The 26,453-nt window shown below is 41.5% G+C and overlaps 1 protein-coding gene across 2 annotated transcripts in view; it reads left to right on the top strand.

The window, feature by feature from the left end:
* Positions 1–8,006: 8,006 nt before the first annotated feature.
* Positions 8,007–26,453, top strand: part of Nxn (nucleoredoxin) — a 147,747-nt gene continuing 129,300 nt past the window's right edge. For both annotated transcript variants that reach the window (XM_076870479.1, XM_076870480.1), the window contains exon 1: positions 8,007–8,473. In XM_076870479.1, coding sequence (XP_076726594.1) covers positions 8,102–8,473 — 372 coding nt within the window. In that variant the 5' untranslated portion in view covers positions 8,007–8,101. The remainder of the gene's footprint in view (positions 8,474–26,453) is intronic.

The following is a 26,453-nucleotide window of genomic DNA, read 5'->3' on the forward strand; positions in this document are numbered from 1 at the left end:
CGACTTTTTTGTGGTACATGGATTAAGCCCAGGGCCTTGTGCATGCTAAACAAATGAGCTACATCCTCAGCCCAGAAGTCCAGGTTTTTTAAAAGGAAAAGAAAAAACAGATGCAAAACCTGTAATATAGTATTAATCTACAGGTAAAATCTTTTACAGGGAACTCCAATTAAATGGGCTAATTTTTAAATTAAATTACAATATTGTTGAATCAATTATTTATGTGGATTTGGAAAACTTTTATCATCAGAAGGTTCATTTTATAGTAATAGGGTGGTTATAATGGAATTGATTTTGTATATGTGTGAGAGCCATTTTTTTCCTCTTTCATTTTGAGATGTCCTGCCAAAGTTTAAATATTTCTTTTGCATGGGCTGAAGATGTGGCTCTGTGGTAGAGTGCCTGACTCACATGGGTAAGGCCCTGGGTTTGATCCCCAGCATTGCCAAAAAAAATAAAATAAAATAATATTTAAAAATTCTTTCTCCATTTATAGTTTCTTATCCTTTGAATAAGTTCTTAATCAAAAATTCAAAACTGTTTTCTTCTTGGACTAGAATAATACCTTGCATATTTTTCTCACATCTATTCCTAGTCTTTCCGTTCCCTTTCCCAAGCAACCTGTTACTTCTTCTAAAACGTCTTTCCAGATATATTTCATGCATATATAAGCATTATATTGGTTTGTGTATGTTTTTCTCTGCTTAAAAAAAATTACAAGTAGGGACTAGAGGGATAGCTCAGTAGGAGAACCCTTGCTTAGCATGTGTAAGGCACTAGGTTCGATCCCCAGCACAGGAAAAAAAATTATAAATAATAGTTTAGTTCATCCTGCCTATTCTTCACCTTATTTTCTCTTGTACTTCATCTTTGGGATATTCCATATTATTGTATGTGATGGTTAATTTTATGTGTCCCTTTGACTGGGCCATGGGGTGCCCAGATATTTAGAGGCAACATTTTCTTCTTTTCAGTATGTTATTTCTATTTACCAATTGATCTAAAAAGCTGCTAGTTTTGTTTTGTTTTGTTTGGGTGCTGGGGTTTGTGTCCAGGTCATCTGTCATGCTAAGTATATGCTCTACTGTGCTGTATCCCCAGCACCAAGCTGCTAGGATTTTGGGGTTTTTTGTTTGTTTGTTTGTTTGTTTGTTTAGTACTGGGGATTTAACCCAGGGGTGCTTTGCCACTGAGCTACATCCCCAGCCCTTTTTATTTTTTGATTTTGAGACAGGATCTTGCTAAGTTGCTGAGGCTGGCCTTGAACTTGTGCTAGTCCTGACTCAGCCTCCTGAGTTACTGAAATTTCAGACATGAGCCATCATGCCTGGCTTCCCAAGCTGCTAGTTTTGAGTGAGACCCAGAAAAAGAGAAGGCTCTGCAAGAGGTTCAGGCCTCTGTGCAAGCTGCTGTACCATTTGGGCCACAGGATCTGCATATCAATGGTGCTTGAGGTGTTAGTGATAGTGATGGGGTGCTATTTGAAGCACTGGATAGAGGCCTATAAGAATTCACTCACCTAGCATGTGTGAGGCCCTGGGTTCAATCCTCAGCACCACATAAAAATAAATAAATTAATAAAATAAAGATATTGTGTCCAACTACAATTAAAAAATAAATATTAAAAAAAAAAAGAATTTCAGTGTGGGTTCCTTAGGATTTGGGAAGAAAGCCCTTCCATCTGCTATGGATAACACCTCTTCTTTTGTGAAACAGATACTGGACCTTAGTAGAAACCGACACTTAGCCATAGGCTGTGCTGTTTGTTAATTGCAAATTGGATGTTATCTGACTCACCAAGTTATAAAGTTAGGCTTACACAACAATAAGTCCTGTCCCCCAAAAGTAGATAACTGCTGCACTAAAGCCTTTTCTGGGACATTCCTGAAGCAGGGTGGTAAAGGGGAAGTCTCCTGGTGAGCAGGATTTCAAGCAATACACCAGTTGTTGGCTTTGCTTGGAAGGAGCTTTGACCCAATGTGTGCTTATATATTTCTCATGAACCGAAGCCAGTGGTGTGGTCAGGGACATGGAAGGTGCATGATCAGAAAACTGGTGACAAGGAAATTTGGGGGAGAGATTTGTAGATGGACTTCTGGGAAGAATAAGAAGGGGAAGGGGAAGGGGAAGGGAAAGGGAAGGGGAGGGGGAGGAGAAGAAGAAGGAGGAGGAGGGGGTGAGGGGGAGGGGAAGAGAAAGAGGAAGAAGAAATAATTGATGTTCCATGTGAATACTCACCAGAGGATGACCTCAGCAGAAGATTTTTATCAATGGGATAAGATAACCTGTTCTGTGGATACCAATTAGCCTGTTCTCCCAGCCACCCCGGAACATCCAGCAGGCTCGTGAACAAAAGTGGCCATGGTGGCAGGGAGAAAGACCATGCATGGGTTCAGGAACATGGACTTCTTTCATCAAGGCTTACCTGCCTGTGGCCACTGCAGCAGAGACTGACACTAAGGCCCCCAAATGGAATCATTCCCCCAAGTGATCAGCCAGCTTCCTGGAGGCAGATTTGTGACACTGGGCTATTTATGTCATGAAGGGGTAGCATTTAGTCCTTATTAGAATAAACACACTTTCTTGCATGCAATGCTTCTGCCAAAACTACCAGCCATGGACTTAAAGAACATTTTATTCATCATCATGTTATTCCACACAGCATAGCTTCTGACCGAGGTACTTTTCACTGCATAAGTGTGGCAACAGGCCTGTACTCATGGAATTCACTGGTCTCATAATGTTCCCACAATCCTAAAGCTGCTGGTTTGATAGGCAGTGAAATGACCTTTTGAAGACATAGTTACATCGCCAGATAGGAAGCAATAGCTTGCAGTTCAATGTAGAAGGATGTATATGCTCTGAGTCGGCATCTAATATATGATAGTCTTTCTCCTATTGCTAGGATTCATGAGCCCAAGGTGGAAATGGGAGTGCCAGCACTCACAATTACACCTAATGATGCACTAGCAAAAGTAGGTCTTTAAAAAATTTTTTTTAATATTTATTTTTTTTAGGTGTAGATGGACGCAACACAATGCCTTTATTTTATATGGTGCTGAGGATTGAATTCGGGTCCTACCTGTGCTAGGTGAGCGCTCCATCACTGAGCCACAATCCCAGCTCCTTTAAAAAAATTTTTAATGTTAATTTTTACTTGTTTTTGGTATTAGGGATTGAACCTAGAGCCTGGCACATACTAGGCAAGTGCCATACCACTGAGCTAACTCTCCAGCTACATTTTGCTTCTTGTTCCCACAATTTTGTGCTCTGCTGGCCTACAGGTCTTAGTTCCAGGAGGAGTGATTTTACCAGGAGGTTCAACTATCTCCACCAAACTCGAAATTATGACTTCTGCATGGCTCCTTTGGACCCGTGGCAACTCTGAGTCAACAGGCAAGTAAGGAAGGGAGTTATTGTGCTGGCTGGGTGATTGTTCCTGAAATTGGACCAATACCCAATAGTAGCTGAAAGGAAGAGGATGTCTGGAATGCAGAAGATCCCTTAGGGTATTTCTTGGTAATACCATGCCCTGTGATTAAGGTCAATGGAAAACAGTAATCCAATCTAGACAAGACTATTAATGGCCCAGGCCTTTTGGGAATGAAGATTTGGGTCCTTCCACCAGGTAAAGACCCAACCAGCTGAAGTGCTTTTTGAAGGCAAAGGGAATAGAAATTGGGTAATGAAGGTGGTGGCTATAAATACCAGCCATCATATGACCAGCTAAGAGAAACAAGAACTGTAATTATCATGGATGTTTCTTCTTTATTTTATTATGTTTGTGTGTGTGTCTAAAATATTTTTGTTTCTTCTTTCTCTATCATTACTTTATTATGTAACATAAAATGTATTGGTTTTAAGGGTTGGAGCTGCAGCTCAGTGGTAGAGTGCTTGCCTAGCATGTGTGAGCACCACATAAAAATAAAGGTCCACCAACAACTAAAAAATAAAAAGAAAAAGAAAATATCTTTAAGCTAGGCATAATGATACATGCCTATAATTCTGGCTAGCCTTCCAGCAGGAGGCTGAGGCAGGAAGATTGTAAGTTCAAGGCCAGTCCTGGCAATTTAGTGAAATTGAGAGCAACTTAGTCAGACCCTATCTCTAAATAAATAGGGCTGGGTGTGTAGTTCAGTGGAAGAGCACCTATGGATTCAATCCCCAGTGCTAACCATACACATACACACACACAAACCACAAATTATATATATATAGACTTTAAATATCACTCAAGGAATTTATCTTTTTAAAAATATTTACTTATTTTTTTAGATGTAGTTGGACACAATACCTTTATTTTGTTTATTTATTTTTATGTGGTGCTGAGGATCTAACCCAGGGCCTGGCACATGCTAGGCAAGTGCTCTATTGCTGAGCCACAACCCCAGCCCTCTCTCTTTTTTATGGGAAGAGGTTAATATATTTTTGGTTGCATGTAGAGTAGTTTTATCATATTAGATAGAATATGACTTTGTTATTGACTTTATTTGGAAATTATGGAGATTATTTGGAGGTATGGTTTAAACAAATACATATGGGTGTTGAGTTTACAAGGGGCACACTTATAATGGTAAATTTTATGTGTCGATATGACTGAGCTAGGAGTACCCAGATATTTAGCTAAGCATTATTCTGTGTGTGACAGTGAGGATGTTTATGGGTGAGATTAATATTTGAATTCCTAGACCAAGTAAACCATATTGCTCACCCCAGTCTGGGCATGTCTCTTTCAATCCATGAAATCTGAAAAGAACAAAAAGGATAAGGATGGGAAAACTTATTCTCTCTGCTTTTTACTGTTTTGGAGTGGGATGTCCTGCCTTTGGATTTGAAGTCTGACTAGAGCTTCCACCATTGGCTTTCATGACTCTCAGGCCTTTGAACTCAGTCTAGAGTTCATTGGCTCTTCTGGCTCTCCAGCTGACTGACTGAAGGTCTTGGGACATCTCACCCTCCATAACATAATGAGTCAAATCCTTATAAGAAATCTCTTTCCCGCTGGATGTGGTGGTGCATGCCTGTAATCCCAGTGGCTCAGAAGGCTGAAGTAGGAGGATCACAAGTTCAAAGCCAGCCTCAGCAATTTAGTGAGGCTGTGTCTGAAAATAAAAAATAAAAAGGGCTGGGGATTTTGCTCAGTGGTTAGGTGCCACTGAGTTCAATCTCTAGTACAAAAAAAAAAAGAAAAAGAAAAAAGAAAAGAAAAACCCTAACAATATCATGTATATTGTAGTTCATTAATACATACTTAAAAAAAAGAATAGCATATCCACCATTCAATTTTTGTAGCACAACTAGCTAAATACCAGTAGGGACAATCTCTTTAAGTGGCTCTCTTATACTGCATCAGCAGAGAGAGTAGTGCTTTCCGCAGGCCAAAGGACATTGGCTAATTCTTTATAGGGAGCCAAATGAGTCTCCTTAGGCTTCTTCTTATAACAAACACCCACTAGAATTATGATTTTGGAATGATTTCCATTGCAAATCCCCTCTTTCGACACTCCTTTAAAAGGCAGCTGCGATATTTGGCTTCTAACCAAGGCCTGCTGCACCAACAATTCTCCAAATTTTATTTATATTTCATGTGCAGTATGTTCAAACTCTCACTTTTCCAGGTGCCAGATGCTGGTTTGGATACACTCCAGTGGAAAGTGCTTTCCTGTAAAATAATAAAAGTAAAATGCTGAACAAACTGCCTCTTTATACCAGGCTTGCACCTAGTATACCAAAGTTAAGGACTCTAATAATGACTTCACTATTTCCCCAAATTTGCAATTCCCCAAATTCCAATTCATTACCTTCACTCCAAATAATTTGTCTTTTGATTTCCATAGGATGTAAATGCTTACCTTTACTTTTTTTTTAGTGTCATGTAAAAATGTCAGAGTGTAGGAATTTCAGTCTAACATGCTTTGGGTCATGCATAACTCATGTACCTACCCACCCAGGGGCATTTCAGATATGAGCTGGATGAGACGAAAGCATTTTAACCCATTTACAGAATTTTTTTAAAAAAAGGATTTTAAAAGATACTTGAAAACTTAATATATATTCTTTTATTATGTTTAAAATTCTTTTCATTTAAAAATGATGTTTTCTGTGTGTTTTATTATGATACTGCCTTTGTAGTGGTCAGAATTTTAAGCATATTCTTATATTGTATAAGAATTAACATGAAATTTGTGTTTGTCATATGTATCTTGCCTGCTTAAAGGCTGTCCTCAGTCTAAAGATCCAGCTTATGAGCAGTCTTTAGGTGGTTACTAAGAAAGTATATGTAAGTTGTAGAAATTGCTGGTCTGATGTTGTCCTACATCTCCACTTTCTTCATTGTTTATGTGATAATATTTCTGAAAATCTGAAAATATTGCTGAAAATCTATATAATTCCTTGTTCTACTGTTCACAAATTTGAGAACTTTAGGGCTCGAAAGTTTATGTTTGCGTCAAAGCTTGCAGTTAAGTTGGGAGGTTTAAATGATATCCTGTTGAGACCTGCTATGATGTGTGTGTGAATGTGTGTGTGTTTGCGTGTGAGGGGACAGGGAGGGGACCTTTGTAAATAACAAGAATTCTGCTTGGTCCTGCCCAGCAACATTTTTCACACCTTGGGGCTGGTAGAACTTTTTCTTTTCTCGCTCTTTCCATTAGATGGCGGTAGATACCCAAGAAATAACTTTAAAAGCACTGGAGGGCTGATAGTTTATTTATTATTTGTGTGTGTGTGTGTGTGTGTGTGTGTGTGTGTGTGTCTCCTTTTGCTGTCACACCAAAGCCCTCTTTGGCGGGTGGGCATGGAATACATTTTTGTCATGTTTGTGGGTAGGGGTGGTTGGGAGCCCGGGAGACTTTATTAAACAGACCACCTGTTTAATAAAGTTTCACCCTAAAGATCAGTAGAGGAAAGTGACCAAGGGGTGGAAGATGGGGACGGAGGGGGAAAGTGGAGGGGAGTTATATTGGCCAATTTGTTATATTGTGTAACCTGTGCATGTACGAATATGCGACAACATATCCCATTAGTATGTGCCACTTATAATGAACCAATTTAAAAAGTGGTGGGAAAAACTTTCTCCCTAAACATCCATGAACATTTGCCATTTGAGGAAAAAATTCCTTAGAATGTTTCTCAGCCATCAACAGACTTGATATAAGTTTTGGAGTCAATCAGGAGAGCTGCCAGCATTGATTTAGAGATGCTGCGATCCGCATCTGTTGCATGTTTGTGGAGATGGAAGAGAGCCTTTCGCTGATGGGACATGCTCTCAGCGACCTGTGGACTGAAATCCCACACTATGACTTGCAATCAATTCACTAGTACTTATGAATTCTTTTTCTTGTGTGCCTCATACTTCACAGGCGCACAAGAAATAGAAGACATGATGTCCTCTAGTCCAGTTATAATAGAGAATACAAAATATACACAGAGAAATAACTGTCGAGCAAGATTTAGCCTGATAAAGTGATATTGTGTGGCAAAGACACTAAATCCTTTAAGTTTTATGAGAGGTCAGTGGGTCCTAAGTGTCCTTAGGGTTAAGCTTTGTGTGGGGAGAAAGGAGAAGGAGGTGGAGGAACAAGGAGTGGGTACAGAACAGGGTGACGGGGAGGGAGACATCTTTGGAGAAGTCTGGAGAGAACTTAGAATTGGGAGGGAAGAGAATATACCGGCAGAAGTGCGGTCAAGTCCAGTTCGGCATTGGTTTGCAGCCTCAGAAAGCTCCGGCTCAGCGGACCCTTCTCCTGTCTTCACTTAGGCCCAAGGCATTGAGGTCACGGTGGAGCGTTTCGGGTCAGGTTTCTTTGGCCACGCGCTGTAAGCCCGCGACCTCTTGCTGGGGCGCCTGGGCGCCAGCTGCGGGGGACCAGCCTGGGCAGACTGCGCCTAGTGTGCCCCGCGGCCTGGGTCAGCCACGGAGGGGGCGTGGCGAGCGTGGGCCGGAGGGGCGTGGCGTGGGCGGACCGGTGGGCGGAGCTCTCCTCACCCGCGCCCGCCGCCTTTGCCACCACCTCCGCCCGCCCGCCGAGCGGACCAAGGGAGCCGGGTAGCAGCAGTCTACCCGCCCGCCGCCCGCGTGCTGGGGCTGCGGTGGGCCAGGATGTCGGGCTTCCTAGAAGAACTGCTTGGCGAGAAGCTGGTGACCGGCGGCGGCGAGGAGGTGGACGTGCACTCGCTTGGCGCCCGCGGCATCTCCCTGCTCGGGCTCTACTTCGGCTGTAGCCTGAGCGCCCCCTGCGCGCAGCTCAGCGCCAGCCTGGCCGCCTTCTACGGCCGCCTGCGGGGGGACGCGGCGGCCGGGCCAGGGGCCGGGGCTGGGCCGGGGCCGGGGGCCGGAGCGGCCGCGGAACCCGAACCGCGGCGCCGCCTGGAGATCGTCTTCGTGTCTTCGGACCAGGACCAGAGGCAGTGGCAGGACTTCGTGCGGGACATGCCGTGGTTGGCGCTGCCCTACAAGGAGAAGCACAGGAAGGTGAGCTGCGCGGGCCTGTTGGCGCCCCCGGCCTCGAAGCCCCCGCGCTCCCGGGAGCTCGGTCCTCGCCGCCCCTACTCTGCTGTCCCCTTGCCCTCCTTCTCCATCTTGGCACGCACCTCCTCTCTTGTCCCTATCTGAGCTCGCACCCCGATCCTAGGTTGGGGCGCCGGCGGCAACTCCTAGGTGCCAGTGTCAGGCTGCTCCTGCGATGGGAAGTTTTGACACCCCTTAGCCCCCTGGACCCTGGCTTAAACTGTGACCCCTTCTCACATTTTGGGAGTCTCTCGAAAGGGTGACTATTCTCTAGGGTCGCTACCCAGTGACCTCCCCCCACCTCTTTCTGTTAGTGCAGGGAGGGGGCCTTCTCCTGTTGGATACCTGTAATGGGTTGGGGAAAGCGCTAGCCCCCTACCCATAATGCCCAAACCAGGAAGTTTCCTTTCTATTCCAGAGAAACCTGCTTTCCTGGGGCCCCCTCCCAAAGCACTAGGGACCTGGAGGCCGATTCTGGGGTCAGGCCAGTGATAGCCCCAGGGAGACGGCCACTAACCGTGGTTTTGGGTGAGAAGGGAGCTTTCTTTTCTTGCCTTTTCCCTACTTTCCCCCCTTTCCCGGGGCTGAATTAGTGGCCTCCGGGGAGCTTTTCATTGTCTGGCTGTCCAGCTATCTCCAGGCTCAGGAGCAGTCCCGTCCTTGCAGATCCCTTAGTTTCTTGGTGGGCCACTGTTGTTTTGGCTACTTGGAATTAAATGAAGAACTGATCCCTTAGATGCAGCTTGACTGGGAGAACTAGGATTCCAGGAGATATATACTTTGCTGTCAACTTCTCCTTCCTCCCAGTTTGCTGCTGGAATTAGTTTGGGTTCCTGTGTGTATATGTTGGATGAAGATGTCCATTTCAATAAAACATATTCAGGACATTTTGTAATGAATGGTAACAAAAAGTTTGGAGTGCTCTTGCTTAATTAGTGTGTCTGATGCAGAGGGATTCCAACTCCTTCCCTTTCTGAGGAGAATCTCAGTTTATGGGGTGGACAGGAGGGAGACTATTCTGGGGCGTTTAGTTTCCTCTAGGGAGGATGGTAACGCATGCCATGTGTTTCTTTTATGTGTGTACAGAATCTTGTTGAGAAGCATGATTTAGATTTAGTGAGAGCAAAAGGCTTGTACTGTGACCCCAAATGTCTCGAGTAAATCTTCCATCCCAAAGCAGTGTTAAGGTACAGACTTGAGATTTAAAGTATGAAATACAGTTTAACAAATGCAGTTTGCAAATTTAACATTGGAAAAACATGGGTTCACTAACCACAGAGAAGCAAGACTTCACATTTTTGATCACTTTTTAGGTTATTTTGCCCATATTTGATTTATATGCTTGATAGGGTGTGAATATGCATGGCTAGTACTTTTTGCTTCAAAATATGAGAATCCTTTGTTTTCTTTGGTTGTGTATATGACTGTTTTGGGGAGAAATAATGCTCAGAAAGTGATTTATCAAAAAATACTTTTATTGTTCTAGCAAGTTTCTGTTGTAGACTGAAGTCTGTTTAAAATAATATCCTCATTGGGGAATATAAATGATTTCTGGCTTTTGAATACAAACAAGGAATTGTAAATGTTACATAGCTAGGTCTATTGTTATGTTTTTTACAAAAGGGAAAATAAAATTGTTGGATAGTAAAAATATGGAATAAATTGAGATGTTTTGGAAATCTTAAAGCTCCCCCCCCAAAAAAAAAATGGGCATATTTGATATGACATAGGCCATGTTTGATTCTCTCTACCCGAGCTGCTAGTCCCTTTATGTTGGCAGTGGGGAGAAGGTTCTGTGGCCCTAGCCTGGACCTGCTGAATATCATCATGATGAAGCATCTGGAGAACATGGAGATCCCATTTGAAAATATAGTTTATAGTGTGGAGGTACCTAAACTGTGATGTGTTAGCATCTTAAAATTTTTATTTAAAGATTTTTTTTGTTTGTTTAGCTGGGGATCAAACCTGGGAGTTTTGAATGTTCTACCACTGAGCTATATTTCTAACCCCCCTAAATTTATTTTTTGCTCAGAGTTTTTCTGACTCATATCCTAGAATTTACTTTGTGTTCAAAACCAGACTAGTTTTCAAGGAGGTGGTTTCTGCCTCTGGATATTGGTGAATAGGCAGCTCAAGATCTGATACCAGAAACATTCTTATTCGTAGTGATGTATACCAGGTAAAAAGGCTCCAGCTGTGTTTCTTATGAAAAACATACTCTTGGAAATTACAAAAGCTGTGTATTCACTTTGAAAGGAATTATTTTCCTTCCTTGAAACCAAAGAGATGTAAAACGAATTCCTCTTTTGTAACTTGAGTTTTTGTCTCTCTTGTTTAAAATGAGGTGCATAGAAATCTGTGAGTTTGTGATGCTAATTTCACCCTAAGAACAGTGAAAAGCCAGGGCACCCCCAGTTCAGGGCAATGGGTAGGTGAACACTTAACTTTTTTTTGATGGGCTCCATTCATACCGTTTCACCAACCATAAAAATAGCTTTAAAGAAGGGAATTTTCTTTTACAGTGAAGGGGGAACCAAAGTTACAGATTACATTTTTTTAAAGTTCTCATTAACATTTGCTCTTTAAAACCATTTGTGTACTTCTTCCCATTGGGATAACAAAGGATATGGTTCTAATTAGTTATTGGCTGGCATTTCTCTAAAGAAAATTGAAAAGTTATGGTGGGGAAAGAAAATGCTGTGTGGTATTTCTTTTTTTTTCTTTTATTAATTTCTCCTTTATATAGTAAGAAAGTCTGGGGATAACCATATATGTTCAGCCTGCATCTTCTCTGGCTCCTCTCACCTTCATTGAAGCTATGAGAAACCACTAAGTAAAGGGATTCCAGCATCCTTCTCTTTTTCTCTCTCTTTTAAAAATTCTTTATGGAAGGTTGTCCTGTTTCTGCTTGTTTTAATGGTAGGTACAAAAGTAATTAAAGCTTCTTTTTTTTTTTTTTTTTTTTTTGGCTTCCACAACACACACATTATTATATAGCTGTATAGAAATTGTAATTAGATGATAATAGAACTTTGAGTGCATTTATAAGACTAGTTTTGTCACGAAACCTATAATCCTGAAGTAAGGCAGTTAGTCTTGTTTTAATAAGTAGGTTGGTGGATGTTTTTGAGATTTCTAAAGAGAGAGAGTGACGAATAGTTGGAAAAGGGTGAAGATTTAGACTTTGAGGATTGGATCTGTCCCTTTAGATGAGTTTAACTTACTCAGTTGTCAAAACTGGAGGATCTGTCTCCAAGATCCACTTCAGAGTCAGAAGAAAGCACTGCTTTTCATTTTAAAGCCACAGGACCTGGCTTTGCCTGGGCTGGGTGCCTGATGGAAAACATTTGGTCATTGTGAGTGCATGACATGAAAGGGAGTAGACAGTGACTTCCCTCCCAACAGGTTATTTGGCTCTGGCTTGGTCCCAGAACTTTCTGCATGGCAGAAAGGGAAGAGGAAGTTGGGGTGAGAGATTAGCTGAGTCAGGGGGCATCCTAGCCTACCTGCTTTGGCCAGGGGAAATGGAGCCATACTCCAGCTGCTCTGTATTGGGCTGCTGCTCTGACTGCTCTTGATGGTTCTTTGGTTCCGATTAAAACAGAGGCATGGCTTAGAATTCACCTGAATCCTTTTGGCTCTTTGGGTGGATGGGATCTTGTGCCAGCTCAGATAGTCTATAGTTTCATCTCTTCTACTCGTTCTCAAATCCAAATACTGTAGCCAATAAAAGAACAGGGACGGGTCACCTTATCTTTTCTTATTCTCATTTTTCCCCCATGCTGGGAATTGAATCCAGGACCTCATGCATGCTAGGTAAGTGCTGTACCACTGAGCCACATCCCCAGCCCTCCTCTTCACTTTTAAGATGGTAAAAAAGATACAGCTTTTGAAAATAGAGGTTTTTGCCTTCCTAATAAAGACCCTGGACCAGCCAGGATAGGTGTCCACTGGTGACTGTGTTTCTAGGATGTTGGTCAGTTTAATAAAAGACAACAGTCCAATTAAATGAATAAGAGCAATGTTCCTTGAAAGGCTTTTTCCTTGTTCCATTATTTGTAATGTTGTTTTTTAATCTTACTTTTCTTTTCTGTATGATGAAGCAGTCTACTAGCTACAAATGTAGATTCTTTTATCCTTCTGCCTGAGTTCAGATGTTGGCTCCTTTTTTTTTTGGTTCCAGGATTGAACCCAGGGGCGCTTAACTGTGAGCCACATCCCTAGCCCACTTCATTATTTATTTATTTATATTATTAATTTAAAAAAATTTAGTTGTAGATGGACACACTACCTTTATTTATTTATTTATTTTTATGTGGTGCTGAGGATCAAACCCAGGGTCTCACACATGCTAGGCAAGAGTGAGAGCTACACACTTACAAATGAGCTACAGCCCCAGCCCTCATTTTTTGAGACAGGGTCTCACCAAGTTGCCTACAGCTTTGCTAAGTTGCTGTGGCTGGCTTTGAATTTGCAATCCTCCTGTCTCAGCCTCCCAAGACCCTGGGATTACAGGTGTGTACCACCATGACTGGCTGGCTCTGCTTTATATTGACTGTGGGTATTTGTGCCCACACAGGTTACTTACCTGTAGAATGGAAATAATAATAATAGTATCATCTGCCTTACAGGATTGTTGTATAGAATATACAAGATAATATACCCTTGCTTGGCAAATAGTAAGTGCTTAGTAAATGCTATTTATTATTAGTTAGTAACTGATCTTCAAATTTAGTAATTCATTTCATAGCTTGAGCCTTTGGAATGCATCATATCACAGAAGTTGCAAAACTTACCAGGTGTATGTGTGTGTATATTCTTTCTTTCTTTTTGTCTTTTTTAAAAATTTTTTCAAATCAATGACTTACAAGCATGCAAGGGGATATGGTGAAGGTGTTGAAAGAATTGCCCTAAAAGACATTGTAATTGAGGAGAAAGACCTCAGAGAATGAAATACCAAAAGCAAATGAATATACAATAATACTGTGTTTTAAAGTTCTGGGAGATTACTGATAGGTACTGAGCTCCATATTTATATTTGCCAGTCAAACTGTAGACTTCTTGGGAGACTGAGGCAGGAGGATCATGAGTTTGAGGCCAGTCTCTGCAACTCTAGACTGCTAATCACTGAAGCCTTGGTATGATAATGGGTAGCAACTTAAAAACCATCAAGCACCCTTCTTGAGAGAAATTATGTACTTGGTGATCATTTTGTGGTTTCCCAAAGCCATTAGGCCTGTCTCCTGCTGACCCTTGTTGCTCAAATCTGGGCAGTGTGGAGGCTAAAGGATTTCTGTTTTTTCAACATGGGAAATGGAGGAGCCTGCTCTGGAGCAATAGAAATGCCACACCTCATGGAGCCACCTGCCTTCTCAGCTCTGGAATGGTGTAGGATAGGTTTGCTCAGACATGTAGCCACTGCTGGATGAGTCTTCATTTTCCAGGTAGCGGCTGTCCACAGCTCTTGCTGACTGATTTGTCTTCTGATATGGGTTGGGGTGTGAAGCAGAGCGCCGAGGAAGGCAGTGGGTTTTGAGGTTAGCATCATCGATTTATTTCCACCTGATTTCCTCCCAACCCTCTATTTATCACTTTTCCTTTTGGTAGAAGGCCTGGTTTAATATCTGCATCAATTGGCGGAAGGAGGCTTTGTGTTGTGTACAGCTGGGGCAGGCAATGAACAAGTCCCTTGAGGGTTTTCTTTCTTTTTTTCTTTCTTTTTTCCTAAAAGGGCTTGGGGGTTCTGGGGCTCCAGCTGCCCCTTTCTGAACTAGATTTGCCTCCTGACCGCATGATTTCATTTCAGGGGGAGAGTGGAGACTTGGCTCAGGTTGTGTTTTCTTTCTTCACAATCTGAATTCCCCGCGGTGCACAGTGTTAACCACCGGGGTGCTTAGTTTTCTGTATTTCATTAATTTGTCATTATGCTTATTCAAAGGCACTCAGAGAAAATGGCTATGAATTTAGAATCTTTTTGTGAATCCTGACTGAAAATAATGGCAAGATATAAAACATCGGTATGAAGAGCCTCATGAAAGTCAGGATTCACAGAAAGATTCTTCTCGATTGCCCACATCCTAAAGGCACCGAGTCTGGTTAATTTGACTGCCTTCTTACTCTGAGCCCATCTGTCCAGCCCTACATCGCTGCTTCAGTTCAGGTTTCCTCTGGACCATTTCTTCCAACAGCTTTCCTGGGCTTCTGGCTTTCAGTACTGACCCCCTGAAATGGCTCTTTTCCTTTCCTTCTTTTTTTTTTAAAATTGCAGATGGACATAATATTTTTGTTTATTTTTATGTGGTGCTGAGGATCAAACCCAGTGGCTCACACATGCTGAGCAAGTGCTCTACCACTGAGCCACCATCACAGCCCCCTGAAATGGCTCTTGAGACCAGGGCTTCTCTCATGCTCTAGTTCAGGATCCATTTTTTTTTTTTTTTTTAAGTTGTAGATGTACACAGTTTCTTTATTTTATTTACTTATTTTTATGTGGTGCCAAAGATCGAACCCAGTGTTTCACGCATACTTGGCAAGTGCTCTACCACTGAGCCACAACTCCAGCCCTTCAAGATCCATTTTTAAAAGATTTACAGCCAATTACACACTGATACATGGTCTTGCTCCACATGACTAATATGCAGCTTGAGCGACATGTGATTCCTCACTTGAGTTGACAACATACAAACTTGTCATTGTCCTGTTCAACAAAATGAGTTCATGGATCACAAGCTTGAATGTTGCTGTTTTGTTGGGCCATTGTCTTAAGCATTTCTGAGTGTCTACTCTGTTTTTTTATATTTAACTTTGTCTTTTTTATGTGTGTGTGTGTGTGTGTGTATATATATATATATATATATATTTTTTTTTTTTAGTTGTCAAATGTACTTTTATTATTTATTTATTTGTATGTGGTGCTGAGGATTGAACCCGGAGCCTCACACATGCTAGGCAAGTGCTCTGCCACTGAGCCACAACCTCAGCGCCCTTAACCTTGTTTTGAACCAGTGACAAATAACTCATAAACATTGGTCCTTGGACCCCATGTTGATGGAGTAGCACTGCCCTAGACTGTTTTCAGAAAGGAATGAACATTTCAGAAATACACCCCTGGATGGGGTGGAGCTCAGTGTTAGAACACTTGCCCGGCAAGTGTCTTGGGTGTTATCCCAGCACCACAAAAAAGGAGGAAGGGAAGGAAGAGATGCAACTCTGACCTTGTCACTCTCTTGCTGAAGAATTCTGCTAGCCTTTACCTTCAACCCCAGACTACTGGTCCTGACTCTTCTCCAGTTTTGTCTCTTACCTGTATTACAGAACTCCACTGGACTTGCGTTTCTGGAATGTGCTGTATTCTCCCTCTTCCTCACCTGGCTGAGTGTAGAGCTCCTGATGTCTCTGCTTTAGATAGCTTTCCTGTCCCTCTTGAAATTTATTTTATGTATTTGTATATGTGTTGGGACTCAAGCCCAGGCCCTCGAGCATGCAATCCCTAAACTATACCTCCAGCCCCTATTTTATCTATCTACCTATCTATCTATCTATTTATTTATTTTTAGGTATTGGGGTTTGAACCCAGGGGCACCCTACCACTAAGTTATAGTACCAGCCCCTTTTATTTTTTAAATTTTGGACAGGGTCTCACTAAGTTAACTCAGGGTCTCGCTGAGTTATTGAGGCTGGCTTTGTAGTTGCAATCCTCCTGCCTCAGCCTCCCAAGTCGCTGGAATAGAGTTTAAAATTTTTCCTTCATCTTTTTTGTTAGACTATAAGCTCCTTGAAATTAGAACCCAACCAAAAGAAGGGGAAGGTGATTGATGTTGAGGTGCTGAGAAATTGGTTAATGTCATAAAAATCAGGCCTGTGACTTTTAGATTGATAGCTTGAAAACACTATAATTTTAGATCATGTAAGTTAAAATGCATACTTTCATTGTTACATAGCTTGATTTTAGTACTTAGTGTTAGAGTTGGGCCTTAATTGAACTGTGTTAATTGTACATTCTCTGTGAATGTGTTTTGTTTTTGTTTCTTAAGTGTGTGTGTGTGTGGTGTGTATATATATAATTTATATATATATAATATTATTTATATATAATATATATATTTTTTTCTTTCCCTGCACACATGGAAAAATGCTCTAGCCATAATTATACCCCAGCCCTTAATGAGGATTTAAAAAAGCACTTAGATGAGCAAATAGACATCCCAACAGGGAAAGTCCCAATTGCTTCTTGTGCAACAGCATTGCCCTGTAATTCTATGTTCAAAAATAGGAAAAGGCTTGACTCTCCCTTTTGAAATACCAAGTATCTTAGTCTCTTAAAATAGTCTCATTTGCAGACCTACCATTCCATGCTTTTACATTTCATAAATAGTTTGTATTTCTCTAGCATCTTTCTTCCACGAAGCTCAAAAACCATGCATATTACCTCTCCCAGCAAGTAGCAATCAGTGGATATTAAGTGTTTTAACTTTTCAAAGTATGTTAAGAATCGGAGAATTGAAGCAAAGAAAACTGATGATCAGATCCAGGGTCACAGTGTTGGATCAAAGAACTTGGCTGACCTCCCTTAAACAACTCTGTCATTTCTGTTCATGTAATTGTATCTTAAAAACGTTCACATCAAACATGCTCCCTGGAAGAGGAGGGGGCTGAGCGTTCTCTTCAATGTGGATTCACTCAGTATGGGTAGAACACTCTGAAATAAGATAGAGGTAGTTTAACTGCTGAACACATTTGCTGTTACTCAGAAGACAGGAGAGCCTGAACTTCTTTTCTGTTGCTACCTTTCCCTGGTGGTGCTTTCTAAGGGCCTTTTTAATGATTTGGCTTTTTTTAGTTCAGCCAGTGAAGTGCCCCCAACTCCCCTTCATCCTATGCAAAGCCTGCGGGCTGCTTTAGTGCTTTTGTTCAGAGACAAAATTGAACTTCAGGTATCCTGCCGAGATCCTAGGACTAAATCAGTCCTCCTTTTTATGAGGTTTTCAGAAACGGCTGTTCCAACTTCCAGTGAAATCTCAAACATGTGCTTTCTGCTTTATGACAAGGAAGAAGTATAGTAATTGAAAGTTGCTCGAGTGCTGTTATTCTGGAGTGAAGCCCTGCAATGGAAACTTTTGTTCTGGGGCATCTGTGATTAAAAGCAAACATAAATTTTCTGCGGCTTGCTGGTCATAACTCTTAGACCTGATATGCAGTACATTTTCGTATGTGCTGTACTTCAGAAAATTCTTTTTGAAAAACAACTTAAGCGTAACGTTTAGCATTCTGTCAGCTCTGTCACCGACTCCCCATGGTATTATTTTGATATAGATGCCAATTACAGGTAAATTCAAGTAATATTTCCACAGCTAATGATGCTTTTACCTTGGATTGTTAGTGAATTATCACAAAGCAGGGTGTGACAGTCTTGCTGTTCTAGGGGAGGGTTGTCTCTTTGTTTTCCTGGGAGAGAGTTTTATCTAGATACATTGGTTCTACAGTTCTATAGGGTTTTTTTTTTTTTTTTCCTTTTTGTGTCAATATCCCTGGGATAAAAATCTGGATGAATTCAATCTGCATAAAATCCAGAGACATTGCCTTTTCCCTCTTTAAACATGATCAGGTCAAGACAGTTTTCTTTTGATCGTGGTGGCTCTTGGTGCAGCTGCCTCATCTGTTACTCATTTTTCAGGGTTTCATGTGAAATTTAAAGATTGGGTGGAACAACGTGCAGTAGGGAAAAGTCACAATGTGACCAGCAGAGCTCCAGTTGGGTGTGAATGGAGGCGAGTGCAGCGTCTTTCAGCTCTGGGCTGCAACTCTGCAAATCATTCAGACTCATGGACCTTCGGGAATGCTCCATTATTAGAAATGAATATTTAAAAGACATGGCCTGGTAGGTGAAAAAAGAACTTAAACACTGGATCAGGTTTTCTTAGTTTGCATCCCGGCTCACACTTTGTAGCAGTGACTTTGTGGCAAGTTACATAATTTCTGTGTCTGGTTTCTTGGTCGGGGGCGGGGGGCAGGGGGATAGAGAGCAATACCCACTCACCTCATAAGGTTGTTGTTAAGGGTTAAAAATGAGTCAATATTGGAAAAGTGCTTAACAATGCCTGGAGCGTAGTACGTGTGGCTTCATCCCAGGTGTGTGGGCATTTCATTCCACATTTTATGGTTATTCAGATTATAGGAGAGAGGAATTCTCAGCTTTCCTATGTCTTTGTACCCCTCTGCCATTCCAGGGCACCTAGTTCTTTCATCTAGCTCTATCATCGGTTTCTATTCAGTTTTTTTTTTTTTTTTCTTTTTCCCTGTGGTACTGGGGATTGAACCCAGGGGAGCTCTGTTGTTGAGTTACAGCCCTATCCCTTTTTATTTTTTATTTTGAGACAGGGTTTTGCTAAGTTGCTGAGGGTCTCTCTGAGTTTCTGAGGCTGGCCTTGAACTGTGATCCTCTTGTCCAGCCTCTTGAATCTGTGGGATTACAGGCATGTGCCACCATGCCAGGCAATCTTCAGTTTGTTACTAGGATAGCTATAATGACTTGTCTGTTGTTCATTTTATGACATATCTCTATTTTTGAATATGAATATAATTCCAGGCCATCTATTTGTGAGTCAATCAAATGCTCAATTTTTAAAATTTATATTTTTCATTTTAAAATTTTGGTGTTGGGGAAGAAACCTAGGGCCTTGCATGTGCTAAGCATGTGCTTTGCTTATTTTACTGAATGGATTCTATTTCTCCTTTGAGCTGTGAATGGATAGGAGGAAGATACCCTCCCCCCCCCACACACATATGTACTTATTTATTCTGCCCTTTATTTATTTTTAAACTTCTTATGGAAAACTTTAAACATCACACAGGTAGGGACAAGTAGGGACAACAGGACAGTGTATCCCCATGAACCCACATAGGTGCAGTAGTTATCAGCTCATGGATCCCCCATCCCCCCACTGGGATATTTCGAAGACTATCCGAGACATATCATTTCCTTTATAAACATTTCACTAAGTGACTCTTTTAAAAACATATCCACAGTATCTAGCGATATCTTAAAATCAGCAAGTATCTAGTCAGTGTTATAGTTTCCCTGATTGTCTCACAGTTGTTTTTTTCCCCCACAGTTGGGTTGTTTGAATTCAAAGTTTTGTTTGAATTCAGATAAGGTCTACTCATTACATTTAAGCCATTTCTTAAATCTCTTCGCATATAGTTTCCCTTCTTTTCCTTAGTTTTTTTTTTTTTGGTTGTTGTTGTTGTTCCTGTCCATTTAAACTTTCTCTGGCTTTAGGTCTTTCTTGCTATATTTCTTTAAATTTTTTTTCCCGTCATTGCAGGTGGACGGCATGCCTTCACTTATTTCTATGTGGTACTGAGGATTGAACTCAGCCCCTCACATGTGCCACTGAACTACAGCCCCATCCCCTCCTTGCTATACTTCTGAACTTTCCTATCCATGTTTTTCCTTTTATCTAAGTCTGTAGCTTCTTAATTCCTGGCTTGGAAAGGGTCCCAGCCTTCCATAGCTGAGAAGGATAGGCGTAGGTCATTTTGAGGCCTGGGCAGCTCAGGGACAGTGGCCCATCCCCATCTGTCTACTCTGCTTGTGTATCTGGGTCCTGACCTCTAGCAGGCTGCTCTTCATTGTGACATGAAGGCCACCAGCAGTCTAGGTCTACTTTGCATCTTTTTTTTTTTTTTTTTTGAGAGAGAGAATTTTTAATATTTATTTTTTAGTCTTGGCGTACACAATATCTTTGTTTGTATGTGGTGTTGAGGATCGAACCCGGGCCGCACGCATACCAGGCGAGCGTGCTACCACTTGAGCCACATCCCCAGCCCTACTTTGCATCTTCTGAGATCCCCAGCAGGAAGAGGCCAGTTTGCTCACTTTCCCATCCAGCACTGACCGCTATGGCCAGGATGTGTAAAAGCCCAATTGACCTTGCCTGAGTGACATCTGTACCTGTGTCCCCAGAAGGTGGAATCTTAAGCCAGGGGACCAAACCTCAAGAAGGGGGGAACATCAGGGGAAACCTCTGTGTTTCCAGAGGAAATGTGCCCTGGAGATGACTGTCTGGTCTGTTCTGGAGTGTTTCTAGTGACCACTTACACTGTCTACTGAGGAAGTCCATCCTTACATCAGCCATCCTCCTCAGGGGACCTCCTTGTCTTTAGAGAACCACAGGCAACTCTTCTGTCTCTCAAATGTGAAATTCCAGGCTGGGGTGTAGCTCAGTGGCAGACCACTTAAAGCCCTAGGTTCAATCCCTTGTGCCACAAAAACAAAACTCTGTATCAAATGCAAAGTTTTTTTGGTTCTTGGACCATTTCTTGTATGGCATGGGTTCACAGCCTCATCATATCTGAGCCTTCTCCAAGTTTCCCTGGGCCCTTTTGTGTGTGTGTGTGTGTGTGTTTGTGGTATTGGGGATTGAATCCAGAGCCCCCATGCAAGCACTGTACCACTGAGCTACACTCCAGTCTTCCTGGAACCTTTCTTAAAGAGAGTCCCCACACCTGTACACAGACTCTACAGTATCTGAACACAAAGTCAATCACAGAGGGTAGGCATCATCCCCTTGTTCTAGATCTTACCTACACTTAACCTTACCAGAGCCCAAGATTGCAAAAGCTTTTCTTACAAGTCACTTCACACTGTGTTGTCCCATTGACCTTTTGGTCATCCAGAACTCTGAAGTTTTTTTCACCTATCATTGTCAATCATATACTTGAACAAATGAGAAGAGAGTCCAAAATCTCATCTCCCTAATTTTCAACCATTTATTTAGATTTGCTCATTTTTTGCAGTCAGTTGAAATCATTTTGTAGGCTGAGGTGGCCATAACAATAATTAGAGCCCTTTGCTAGCTTTGAATTATGTATGATCCCTTTCAGACCTTTATCCACACAGTGTATTAAATATATATATACATATATATATATATATATATATATATATATATATATATATATGTATTGGGCTGGGTTTGTGGCTCAGCGGTAGAGCGCTCGCCTAGCATATGTGAGGCCCTGGGTTCGATCCTCAGCACCACATAAAATAAAGACATTAAAAAAAAAATATATATATATATATATATTGAGATGGGATCATGGCACAGTACTAAGGACCTCCAGGTTAATCGCAGTTCGTTAATCATTTGTTTAACCAACCTGAAATCCAGCCGGTTCCATATCTGCTTAATTGTGTTACTGTCTAACCTGTGCTTATCCATTTAGCTAACATATTTATCATAGGCGAGCTTAAGACATAGCTTGCTGTAACTTAGATATTTACTCTTTTCCTCTCTGGGAAAGACCATCTGAAATGATTTTATTTAGTAAAACCCAGGCTTGCTCCTAATGGATCACTTCTTTTCTTGTGTGGTTAAGAACTGTACACTATAGGATCTATTTAAGGGTTGAAGTCAAGTCCAGCTGTAGTTTGCAGAATCTCTTCCATTTTGCTGTTTTGAAAATCAGTATACCTTCCATCTGCTGGTTGCAGGTCATGAAATCACAGACAATGGCTAGGTGATCTTTTTTAAAAAATATTTTTTAAAAAAATTTTTAGTTGTAGGTGGATACAATATCTTTTTCATTTTTATGTGGTGCTGAGGATCGAACCCAGTGCCTCACGTGTGCTAGATGAGCGCTCTACCACTGAGCCACAACCCCAGCCCTGGTTAGGTGATCTTAATGCCACATTTTCTCCCTCTTGATGTAATTCATACTTTAAAGGAGCAAAATTGCTGTATTGGCTGGGCATGTAGGGAGTGCATTTGTTTCCTGCAAAAGATCTTGTGGGAGTAGCCGTGTCTAGATAATGCCTAGTAGCATGTACTTGAGGGCACCCCATTGTCCAGGAGGCCCAGTTCCTTCCCTTTCTGAAGGTTGTGTGGCAATACTGACTGCCTTTTCCCTGACCCCAGCACTCCCCTTCCTTCACCAGCTCATTAAGTCCTAATAGGGCCTAAGGGAGTCTTTTTCTTAATGCCATTTCCCCCCATCACAGGCAGGATGAGAGTATTGCTGGCTAATTAATTGTGACATTTTGTTTTAAAGTTAGTGGTAGATGCCAACTAGCTACAAAGCAGCCTAGTGTCCTTGTGCTGATACATTAATTTTTTCCTTTTTTTGGTGGGGGGCATACTGGGAATAAACTCAGGGGCGCTTGACCTCTGAGCCACATTCCCAGCCCTATTTTGTATTTTATTTAGAGACAGGGTCTCATTGAGTTGCTTAGTGCTTTTGCTGAGGTTGGCTTTGAACTCGTGATCCCCCTGCCTCAGCCTCTCAAGCCACTGGGATTATAGGCATGAGCCTTGGTGCCCAGCTTGGTTTTTCTTGGTAGTCAACTTTTTAGGACAAATCAGACCTTTTATTTTGAAATGGATTTGTTTTCTTACTGAATTGTATTTGCCTATTTAAGATTACACATCTGTTTGGCACCTAAGAATTCTGACTATTCCAATGTTAGGCCTGAGGATGAATTGGAATTAAATGCCTTAAAGCACTTTCCTGGGGGGAAATCAGTTTCCTTAATTTACACAAGGTCCCTGGCTTCAATCCTTGGACCCATTGTTTGAAGCTTGTACAAATGATCTTAAGAGTAAAATACTACTTAATACCACTTGAACATACTGCCTTTCATTTGGATTTAGGAAAAGTATTAATTTGCCGAGGCTGTGGTGGAGTACTCTAGTTTTGAGACACTTTCTGAAGTGCTACTGGCCTGTGAATGCTGTTGGTGACTTTTTTCCTTAGGTCATCTGAGTGTGCTCTGCCACAGAGCCAGTAGTTCCAGGTGAATGTAGATCCTAGAACAAAGATCTGATATGCCTTCATGCGGAAAGAGGGATTTGTCTGTCTCTGTGTATCCAGCACAAATTATGGCCGTCCTGCTGACTATTTACATTAAAAGCCACTTGTATTCCTTGACTCAGCATGTAGTTAATATGCCTTTTCCACATATTAGTTTTTTTCCATTTGCAAGAGAAAGCCAACATTTTTTTAATTGTAAAAATAATCCTTTTTCCAAAGATAACTACTGTTAATACTGCTTTCCTATTCTTTCAGCAAAAAGAATGTGCATGTGCTATATATGTAAATGTATGTGCTTCCATTTTTATACAAATAGATTTAGCATTTGAAAAAATATTATTTTCTAGAATGATAGTACATTAAAAAAAATTGGGCTGGGTATGTGTCTTAGTGGTAGAGCGCTTGGCTAGCATATGCAGGACTCTGGGTTTGGTTTCTAGCAATGTATCAGAAGGAAGGAAAGAAAGAAAGAAATGAAAGGTATGCAGGGAAGTCTCACTCCCAGTGCTGACTATAGTCAGCCACCACCGTGATCCATTTCATGTTATTTTGTAATCTACAAGCGTGTTTGTGTGTGTGTGTGTGTGTGTGTGTGTGTGTATGCGCCCCTCATTCAAATACTTTTAAATGGATCTTGCTCAGATTCTTGATGGTCCTGACAGGTTCTATATAGAAACTAAAAATATCATCTGGATAGCCCTGTAATAACTTTGTGTGATGTCTTCCTTATTAACAAACCCAACACAAAAACAGGGAAAGGAATCCCCCAAACCACCACTGTCCTTAGAAGGAAAATGACTCAGTGTGACATGTTGTGGGGGTACAATGGGCTTAAGGAGACCTTTGAAAACAGTTTCCCTGCCCTCCAAGAGGGGCCCTCCTCTAAGTCTGACATAAAGCAGTGAGAAGACAGTGTCTGTGAAATTCCTACTGCTGGGTCCTGCCACTTGGGTAAATTAAGAGGTTCATTCTCTGAGGCTGTCAGTCTTCCCTTCCAAGAGCTTTCACATTTATCCAGGGACAAAAGACTTCCCCATGCACAGGCATTTGCATTATGCCTGCCCTTTTGTGGTAGCTCTCTCAGGCAATTTGTATTTAATGTAGATTTTTGCTTAGTAAACTGTGCTGTATTTTTAGAAGTTTCACCACCCTTGAAATATAAAATTATGAAACAGATAAATTAAGAAACTCATTTTCATTATAGAAGGATCTTCATTTCATTCTCCCCCTTCCCCTGCTCCCCGCAGTGTCTTAGGAGTACATCTGTTGATTTGGGAAAAATGTGCAACTGTTAGAGAAGTATTCTTACCAGCTAGGTGTTGGTGGTACACACCTATAATCCCAGCTACTCAGGAGACTGAGGCAGGAGGTTCACAAGTTTGAGGTCAGCCTATACAACATAGTCAGACCCTGTCTCAAAATAAAAGTTAAAAGGACTGGGATGAAGCTTGCCTAGCAAATAAGGTGGCCCTGGGTTTAGTCCCTAGCACTGCAAAAAAAAGTGTGTGTATATAAACATACATATATACATATAGATATACGTGTGTGTGTACACACACACACACACACACACACACACACTCATATACTGGGGATTGAACCCAGAGGTGCTTAATCATTAAGTCACATCTCCAGCCCTTTTTATTTTTTATTTTTTTGAAACAGGGTCTTGCTAAGTTGCTTAGGGCCTTGTTAAGTTGCTTAGGCTGGCTTTGAATTTTTGGTCTTTATGCCTTAGCCCTCCTGAGTTGCTGGGATTACAGGTGTGTACCATCATGCCCAATACAGCAAAAAAAAAAAAAAAAGTAAATATTCTTATGTTACAAACACTTCTTCCCCTTTCCCCTGAACATTCTGAATTCTCTTGTCTATAAAGTGACTGAGAAAAGTTATACTTCCTTTGCTTTCCATGTGGGCAAGTTGCTTATGAAAAATCAAAGGGTGGCTATGGGAATGTTTATTAAATAGATACATGGATAATAGACATTGTGAAAGGTAAGCTTTTCAAAGATCCAGTGAACCTGAAATGGGGACTTGATTTCAGAATGGAAAGAAAACTGGGTGCAGTGGCGTGGGCCTGTAATTCCAGTGACTCCTAAGGTTGAGGCAGGAGGATCACAAACTCAAGGCCAGCCTCAGCAATTAAGTGAGACCCTGTAGCTCAGTGGTAGTGTGCTCTGGGTTTAATCCCCAGCACCACATCACCGCCCCCCCCCCCCCCAAAAAAAAGGGAAAAAGTATCAGTTTAGAAGTAAGAATTTTTGTTTTAAATGTGAGAAAAAAGGTGGAAATATGCCAGGTTACTTATTGTCATGTTAGGATGGTGGCATGTGTGGATGGTGGGTGTCTGATTTCCAGATGTTCTGAATATAGTCAGTTGTATAATGAAAACATCAGTGTTATGTGAAGAAAATAATTTGGCTCTTTCCTGAAAGAGCCTTGCATCTTGTTTTTGGATACTTTGTCTTAGTATAAGGTTCTCTTCCCTGTTTCAATCTGGTTAGCACATGACTAACTCACTCATCATTGCCTCATATGGAGCAAAGTCACATGGGTGAGGAGCACCAGCCACTGACTTCAAGAACACTTTCTGCAAAGAATAACTTGAAAGTGACCTTTTCAGATGAGGGGTGGGTAGTCCAGTGGCTTAAGAAAGAAGGATATTTCAGATATAAATAACCATGTGGGAATGAAGAGGAAAGTTGAGAAGGAGGAACTTCATTTGATCCTGCTAAAAAGAGTAAATATGGGATGGAGGGAGATGATGTATGTTTGAAAATTGATGAGCCCTGGAGGCCGCCCATGCCTGGTGGGAACATTTTTACTTTTTTTAGGAAGCAAAAATCCCTTTGGCAGAATCTTTAGAAAATACATTTGAGGTGATGCTGACTGGGAGGCATGATTTCATGTGGGAAGACTCTGAGAAGCAGGCAGTGGTCTGTTTGCAAGGTGAGGGTGGGCCCCTCTCTCGGGTTTGGGTTTGGAATGAGAAAGAAGGTCTGGATTCCAGACATGCCACAGGATAAGAAACAGATGCTGTTTGTACCAATGAGGCCAAACTCAAAACAAAGAATCTTATCCTGGGCCAGGTTGCAGAAACACATTTTCTATAAGCTTCCTTAGAGCATAAAGA

Source organism: Callospermophilus lateralis, chromosome 11, assembly GCF_048772815.1.
Source record: "Callospermophilus lateralis isolate mCalLat2 chromosome 11, mCalLat2.hap1, whole genome shotgun sequence".
In the NCBI taxonomy this organism is placed as follows: domain Eukaryota; kingdom Metazoa; phylum Chordata; class Mammalia; order Rodentia; family Sciuridae; genus Callospermophilus; species Callospermophilus lateralis.